An 8,851-nucleotide genomic window follows, 5' to 3' on the forward strand; every position below is an offset into this window, starting at 1 on the left:
AAGATGGAAACAATTTGTCCTGAAGGAGTAAGAGAACTAAGTAAATTTGTTTTTCAGGGGGGATAGATTTGGGTAGATTACTCCATGATGAGTTAGATGAGTAACATGTGGTAAAGTAGAATCTAGGTAATATTTGGCTGGGTGATTTCAGAAAAAGAGCCAAGAAGCTTGGGGAGTCAGCAGCAGAAGCCACTCAGCAGGCAGCAACATCCAGGAGTGGGGCCTTGCTGTCCTATTCACCATAGAAGCGAAGTGGGGTGGAGAGCCAGGGAAAATTCCACACAGGAGGTGTGGAGTGGCCTGGGGTGGGTCCATGGTGATAAGTGCATTCCCTGTGCCCCTGTGAAGTGTTAACAAGCAAGAGGCATCTCCTATAACAAGTAGGGACTCTTTGGGAGGGCTGGAACTGTGAAGCAACTCAAGGAAGGAGTTTTAGGACAAAGGTGGAGCTCAGTTTCCTCACAGTGTTCCTAAGACCCCTAAACATTCCATTGTGAAATAAGGCAGAGTAAATAATTCCAAAATAATCATTCCGCAAGAGTGTTGTCTTGATAACCCTTTCACCTTCTTTGCCTCACTTCCTCTGATTTCCCCACTGGCTTCTTCTAAGTCAATTTAAATCAAGGGTAGCCGTGCAGAATCTCAGGATAGAAATTCTACTGAGAACACAGCTGGCATGAATGTGAGGAGACATCTGAGTATACTCATGTTTTCTGATGCCCATCATTTTATTTCATTTACTTCACTAAGAAATCTTTTTGTTGAAATGCATGCATAGACTTCCTCCTGGCCTCCTCAGCCCCAAGCCCAGGCAGCCACGATTCCCCATGAGCACAGCATACCTTCTGAAGAAATGCACCCAGATCAGAATGGTATATGAGTCTGTCCTATTCTGGCTCTAGAAGAGAAACGTTACAATAAATAGGTGGGTGGGATTGGCCTCATGATCGCAAAGCAACCAAAATAGCAGTATTATCAAACTGAGGAAAACTTAACTTTATCATTATATACTTTTTTCTTCACAAAGTTTGATACATCTTAGGGAAAGAAAAAAAAACTGTGAAAAGGAAATTGTACAAATACTTGCCATTATTTTTAGTTTGTTGCATATCACAATTAGTCACCAAAATTAGATGGAAAAGGGTAAAACAGGGCTGTTTTACCCAGGATTGGTCTTGTGGTGGGGGGAAGAAGTTGGCAGTGTAACTTTGGCAGCCCTGATTTGTTTTGCTGATTAACTTCTACTTTCCTTGTTTCTTTATTTAAAACAAACTTTCTCTAGCAAAGCTTCATTCCCACTGACCAGCATGTTATTAGAATAGAAGCATGTTGTATAGCAAAGACCGTAGTGTTAATGTATGTTATACCTGCTACTCCCGTCTCTTCTTTGCTTCTCCAGTCCTTTCCAGATCTGCGTGGAGCAGGATAGGAGAGCAGGGAGACATATAGGGTAAGGGGGAGGCAAACCCATTTCCTGTGGGATAAAGTCAGCTCTCCCAGAATGTTCCCACCCTGCCCTCTACTTAGTGCTCTGCTATTTTCCTTCCACCCGAAGAAAAATTCATTATATAAAGAGATTCCTTTATGTCCTCCTCTTCAAAGAATCTTTCCTTGATCGGTACTCCAACTCATTCCTTTCTTTCTCTGCAGTTCAAATTTCTGTTGCCCACACTCTTCACTATTGAACATCACCTCTCAGGGACTTGTCTGTGCAGCTTAAAGGGGTGCAGTAGCTTACGAGACCATTTAAGGCTCTAAAATATGCTAACAGAAGTTGAATACATTCTCCTCTCTCAGATAAATTATAAGATATCTTAAGTGAGTCATTTGTATTTCCTAAACAGAGTAGATGCCGTGGACAGGAGTTTCAGACCAGGTAGGAAGTGAGGGTCATGGGATATGGGGAGCTCCTTGGGGGCTAGTGGGAACTTGTCAGGGGTCCTCAGATCCCTTTAAGAGGTGGTTGTCTGAACAACCTATTTCAAGGGATAATCCTGATTTCATGCTGAGAAGGAGTACGTGTTTCTGCAGATAAATCAACCCTCTAATAACAATAAATAATCCATTTTGACATCCTAGGAGATTTGCTTCAAATGAATCATAGTAAGCTATTTTTTCCCTTCTGGGCAGAATACTATTTGCAGATATCTGCAAATTTGGAAAGAGTTTGTTTCCTAAATGGAACTATCCTGACAAGGAAGAAAAGGTGAACTGCACACACACACTCACACACAACTCTCCCCGCCTCCCGCCCTACACCAAATTCCCTCCAAATCTTCATTCTCTTTAAACTACCCACTTATAAATAATATCTGATACAAACCTCTCTACAAATGCACCTGCTTTTATATTAAATTTTAGTTAAATCTCCATTCCTGGACTGTATCATTAAAGTATTTGACTGTGTGTATGTATACTTTTGTTCCTTTCATCTATAATGCTCAAAATAAATAGTTTATCTACAGATAACTAAAATCCTGTGTGTTTTCCTCAATGAAGTTCAGCTTAACAATTGTAATTAGTAAATATCCTGGAAAATGTTTAGAATTTAATTTTTAATACGATCCTAGTGTTGCTGAGTTCCCAGCAACACAATTATAGTATTTATTGCAGCCAACATTTACTATGCTTGACTGTTGTCAAGCTCTTTTCCAAGAGCTCTGGTAATTTTCCCAGTAACACACAGGGAGGGGCTATTGACAGGTGTCAAATTACCCAGGTATAAGTGGTGGGACCCAGTCTCCTACCCAGGCAGCCTGGCCCCAGAATCAGTCCTCAGACATACTCTGAATTAAAAATGACACATTGTGACTGTCCCAATAGTCCCCCCCTCGCCCCACCAAAAAGAAAGAAAGAAACAAAGAAACAAAGAAACAAAGAAAGAAAGAAAGAAAGAAAGAAAACAAAAGAAAAGAAAATTGGCCTCCTAGTAGGAAAAATAAACTCATGTAAATTCATGTACAGAAATGTAAGTTTTCTCACTTGATATAAAATGTAGTCCTTTTATTTTAAGATTTTTTTAAAAAAGTGATCCTTTGTAAGAGTCCCAAATAATTTGCCTTATCATGGTTTCTTGAATCAGTGAAAAGGCAAGATTAAAAAAAAAAAAAAAGTGATCCTTTGTAATAGTCCCAAATAACTTGCCTTATCATGGTTTCTTAAGTCAGTGAAAAGGCAATCTCAATATATTTATTTTGTCCTATCATCCTAAAAAAGTCACCAGCCTTCATGCAGGTGTTATAGAGCAAGTCTGAGCATGTACTAAACTAAAAAACAATACAAAAGTATGCTTTGCACCTAAGGAAATTCATAGGATTAAAACAAACAGCAAATGGATGTTCTCATTTAAAAGTGCCTGAATCCCCTCTCCCTTTTCACTATGAAGATAGAATTTAAGCCTGAATTCTAAGCCACCTCAAGGAGTTACTCATTTTTCTCTGGCTAGTTCCCATGTATACATGATGTATGCATGTTAATAAACTTCTGTTTTTCTTTTGTTAAACTCTCTTCTACTACATGGGCCTCAGCTAAGAACTCAGAAGGGTAGAGGAAAAAATAATTTTTCCTTCCTTACAAAAGTCTTCCCTGGTCTGTGAGTGTCCTGGGACTATTAAGGTGAAAGAAGTCTGTTCACAAAAGAACTGATATACTGGAGGTTACTGAGCAGACCTCAGGACTCAGGAAAAAGTAGGAGGGGCAGGTGGACCTTATAGAGAGGTTGAAGCTAATGACATTCAATGTTTATGAACTTTGGCAGTCTGAAAGTGAGGCTTCAGATGAAACAGCTTTGCCGAATGGAGCCAGTGTTTGATTAGTCACAGGCACAAGGTATGTACAATGGGTGACTCTTAGTCCCTGTCTGTTCTTCAGAGTTGTCTCTTTCAGCCCAGAACCACTCTTACACAACCCACGAAACCCAAGGGTACTCCAAGACTACACTCCAGATTCATTCATCTGTGTTTGCCACCTACTTGCCCCACAACCACTGCAGAGTGAAAAAGAAAAAGGGTCGTCCACGCAGCAGCTCACTCTCAGCAATGACTTAGAATCAGAACTGGTAGTCCATATAGAGGTAAACTGAAATGTTCTCCAAAAAGAAAGCCTAATCTATTTGACCTAACTATACCATGCTTAGTGCATAATTGCTCTCCTTGTTTCCATCACTAACAATTCTACTCTAAGTTAGCACGTCGAGCAAGGCGTATTAAGAATATCAAAGTTCTGGGTTCCTCTTAGCAACATCTGTTAATCTGAGCTTCTGTCCTTCTTTACTAAAGAATAGTAACCAAGGTACGAATTGGCAACATTCATTGACATTGAGATTGCCCACAATTTCTCCCTTTCAGTGATTATTTAAGTGCTTTAAAAGTACTGCTTCTTTCACTGTTTTTCAGGGCAAGACAGAAGGAGAGGTTGATTTTCCGATGATTGTTGTGACTTGGCATTTGTACTTAGAATTTCCACTCTTTCAAGTTTCAGGTTTGGGGCTTAAAAGGGTTTGGTACAAAGAGCAGCAGCTGTCCAGCCTTCACTGCCTGCTGATGCATGCTCCCGGACTGGAGGAGAGGGGGGGGTGGGTGAGGACAACAGGGATTATCAGGAGCCTGGGTCTCCTCTTTCCTCAATCAGTGTCAAGAATTTGCTCCTTTAGAATGCTTCCGTAGAATGGCTGTACTTTTTAGAAAGATCTATGTTGACAACACAGGTACAATACAAAAGAAATGAAATTTTTTTTTTTAAGTTGGGTATGGAGAGAGGAGGGGAATTCTATCCTAAAAAAACAAAATAAAACAAAACAAAAAAAAAAACCCCAAAAACAAACAAACAAAAAGCTTGAGACATCTTTTCCAGAAGTAGATGGCCTATAGCACCCCTGGCAGTTTAGAGTCCTATTTCTGAAGCATAGGTGGGAAGCTTAGTTGTATATGGTATCATCCCAGCATGGTAGAAGGTAGGGTGCCTTTATGATGATTTGCATTTTAGGAGGGCAGGTGGAAAGAATTAAAGGACTTTCCCATATATAATACAAAATCTCCACAAAATCAGGTTCTGTCTACAGTCTAAAGACCTAGACCTCCTGTTGAGCTCTTTGGTAAAATGGGGAAAAAATTTAATAATACAGTGACGTTTCCTCTCAATAAGCAAACATTTTCACTCCCGCTCACTTCATTTCCTCCAAACAGGAGGCAGAAAGAGCACCATGGCTTACTAGTTTAGAAGATCTAGTTTGCTAGTTGCTTAACAATCTCAGTGAAACTTCTTTACAAAATATAACACACCACGGGACAAAAAACATTGAAAGAAAGAAGCTAGAGAATTAAGAAGGAATAGCAATAGAATATTTTTGTGATTTCCGTGTCTTCTCCAATGTCTGCCTACATTTCTGATTTAATCAAGGCGGCTTGTTTATGTGCAGCTTTTAGCAGACACAGATACTTTGCTGACCCTAAAAGAACACATTATCCACATTTGAAGCAATTTTCGTGTAAATGATTGTGCTGTTAACCTCCACGGGTCATTCAGATATTTTCTGAGAAATTGGCTGCTTTAAGTTCTTTCTCAGAATGCCATGTGTTTCATTTTTGTGCAGAGGAGATGACAGGCTGGGCATTCCAACAGGAGTTTAGTTAATTTAACTAATCCCTGTCAGAAATGAAATGATGGGACTCATAAGGCCAGTCCCAGCTCAGAGTTTCTCTTTCTTCCCTAATAGAAAAAACAAAACATGCAGTGTGGTTTTGCAACTGGGCAAGTTTAGAAATATTTTTAAGCTTTCTACTTTGCCAAGTGTTTCATAAAAAAACTCTCTTCTTTCTATTTCATGCCAAAAAATGTTACCCCATAAATATGTTTTTCCATATCTGGCTACATGTTCGGGATTTCTTCTTTTCTAAGAATAAATAATTTTCTGGGGTATAAAAATGCCACTTGCTCTATCAGATTAAACATATCTTTATATAGAAAAGGCATTTGAAACATTCCACAGTGGGTCTAAGGAAGGATCCTTACTTAATATGATTTTGTGAAATTAATTTTGATTAAATATTTGGTCTTTGAATTCTTTATGTGACTCTAGATGGAAAGTTCAGGCTTGTTTTATAACACTTCCAATTCTCCTTTTTTTTTCTCACTGCCCTCATACCATTCCATTTTGCTAGAAAGCATTAAACAAGAATTAATTTCTATTCTTTGGCCAAAATAATACCTTGGATATGATACCAATGCAAGGGGACCTTCTGGGTTCTATTCTCTATCTGCTACTTAGCTGGGGTTAGAAGGGTTCAGCCGTCAGGGTTTCAAGAACTCTAGCATTAAAAAGTGTGAACTTGCAAATTAGCTGTCAAGTTTAATAGAAAGTGAATAATGCCACCCCGAGCTGACTTGTTTCCATTTCTGGAGTCCTATTCATTTTGCTGTTAGGTAAAGCACAAATACATAGGAATGCTGAGAAGTAGCAATTCATATGGGTTGGTTTGGTATTTTCTTTTTTACCAGCTAAAAATGGTTATTACATTCACAGTCAAAAGCTGAATAAATCAACTGAAAGTGGAGAAAATAGGACAAAACAACAACATGCTTGAAAAACCAATCGTTGTACACCTAACATGTGATCAATATTTATAGAGAAATAAATTGTACAGCATTAGCTCTCATAAGCCACTAATGACCTGGTAAAATACTCTACAGATTTAAAGCTTAACATTGGGCAACTTTAGTATATGGTCATCTGTTACTGAGAGTTAACAAATCATTGTAAGTAAATCTACTGTAAGTAAAAAGTATTCTAAATTGATATATAATGTTATTGCTAGTTAGCTGGTTAATTTTTTAAAATCTCTGTGTGTTCAGGATTGGGGGACCATAGCCCTTTATAGATGGCTTCCTCTAAACTTTCTGGTTTATAAATCTTTGCCATTCTTCCTAAAATCTAAAAACCGCAAGCTTATTATATTTGGAGAACGCATACAGATGAGGACACACAAACATTTCAGAAAGAACACATGAGAATATGATTCTGAAAAGTCGCAAAGTTGCTTGAGAGTAAACCAAGATTCTCTTCAAAGATTAATGCTATACTGAGAAACTGAAGGATGGAAGACATAGTTTTGCTCGTCTTCAGCCCACTGTCATCCTGCCACAGATGGTACCAAATAAAATTTCCATCCTTATCCCATCTTATCATTGCATGGCCCTTTCCCCCTCATTCATGGGGATTTGTTATTTACATTTTGAAAATGTCAAGCATCTCAAAGCACTTACGTTTTGTTGAACCAGGTCTCCCATGGTAAATGATAAAACCCAGCACAGTGAGCCTGCTTCCTAGGAACGGCAAATCAGCATCGTGATGCTCCCAAGTCAGAAATAATACCCTCCGTTTGCTGCAATTGGTTTAGTATCAGTGCTATAAAAAATAGATGACGGAAAACCGAAGCCTCTGACAGAAATACAGGTCTGCTGTGTGTGGCTTCTACAGGACTGGGGCAGAGCGAAACGGTCTTAGTTATACATTGAACTTAAGCTTCCCCTATGCGGCCAGCAGCCACCCGTGCACAGCGTACTCCCGCTGTGGGGGCGCTCAGCGCTGCAAGCACTGGCAACACCTGGTTCTATTTACATAAGTGGCAGAGCGCTAAACATATGCCCTCCTGTTAGAAGTCAGTTGGTATAGAAACTTCAGCCTATGGAAGATCACGGAGGAGCGAGCAAGCCAAGTTATTTGTGGTGCTTGGGTTATCCTTTTGCTTTTGCAAAAAGGCAATTTCCAACACAAAAATGATCTGAGTCTTTGGCATCAGGAAAGCTGGAAGTCAGTGACATAAAGGCTTGAAGGTCACCCAGTCTGTGCTGCGGCATAGAGAGATGCTGTAAAGCCAAAATGCAAAATAAGCACCCAGATCAGCTCTCGATGGGTGAACTTTTTTTTTTTTTTTTTTTTTGGCATAGAATTGGAGCCAAAGATTGTGTAGAGAAAGTCTAACTAAATTGCAAGATTAGGACCTATGGTCTGTGCCTTGCTTGAATATGACAATGTCTGTGAATATAAGAATGCTGACTATGACTGACATAAACACATTAAAGAGACTATCGTTTGGAAATTTTAACATTATGTAGGAGAGAACAACAGGAGTCAAGAAGGAAAAAGGCAGAAAGAGTAACAGAGAGAAATGCATGGAAAATACCTTTTGCTTCTCCAGTCCTATCACTGCTTTAGAACCAGATGTTAAGCCTGAGACTTACCTTCCTCCTTACCTTTCATTATGCACCCTGGTGTTGTGGCCCTGACTGGACACTGCACTAGCATCTACACAGAGTAAACTCAAAATGTACTTTTGTTATTGTTACCTGCTTTATTTCTGGTCCATTAGGTTGGACTAACTCAGCCACAAGTCATACACTAGCCAGCTTCGACCAGCATCCTTGAATCCTTGGTCTCAGTGGTGATTATATGAAGATGCGCATCACCTCCCACCATACCTGGACCTCCACTCAATCCTGGTTGTTGTTGGCTTGTCTTATCTCCGATGCCTCAGGAGTTCCACGCAGCCTCTGATCTCTCCAAGCTTGGAGGCCCTTCCCCATTCCCCTACTTGCCTTTCTCTGAAATTGGTATCGCAACTCTCTTGCATTATTTCTGATTTAACTTTGCCCTACTGGCTTCTTTTTCTCTTCTCATTCTTGGTGATTATAATTTCTGGTTGTCAGGGGCCAGCCCTTGCTCCAAGAATTTGGGTGTGGAGTTCAAACAACCCTTGTGAATCTTATCTTTCAAACTTGTCAGTTGGCACTTTAGGGTTGTTCAGTTCCTAAAGCAAGTAGTGAATCAAATCAAAACAAAACAAAACCCACTCAC

The 8,851-nt window shown here is 39.6% G+C and overlaps 1 protein-coding gene across 5 annotated transcripts in view; it reads right to left on the minus strand.

Annotated features, from left to right (window-relative positions):
* The window catches only part of SORBS2 (sorbin and SH3 domain containing 2), a 176,299-nt gene that overhangs the window by 137,528 nt on the left and 29,920 nt on the right, over positions 1-8,851 (minus strand). For 3 of the 5 annotated variants that reach the window (XM_048226385.2, XM_048226384.2, XM_048226382.2), the window contains exon 1: positions 843-861. The exons of 1 other annotated variant lie outside the window; for it this stretch is intronic. Coding sequence is in view for 1 of the 4 variants with exons in the window: in XM_057303562.1 (XP_057159545.1) it covers positions 843-898 (56 nt within the window). In the remaining 3 variants the exon portion in view is untranslated. Of the gene's footprint in view, positions 1-842; positions 899-8,851 lie in introns of those variants that run through there. One more of the 5 variants, XM_057303562.1, reaches the window with a different exon arrangement.

The sequence above is a fragment of the Ursus arctos genome, unplaced genomic scaffold, assembly GCF_023065955.2.
Source record: "Ursus arctos isolate Adak ecotype North America unplaced genomic scaffold, UrsArc2.0 scaffold_27, whole genome shotgun sequence".
Classification (NCBI taxonomy): Eukaryota; Metazoa; Chordata; class Mammalia; order Carnivora; family Ursidae; genus Ursus; species Ursus arctos.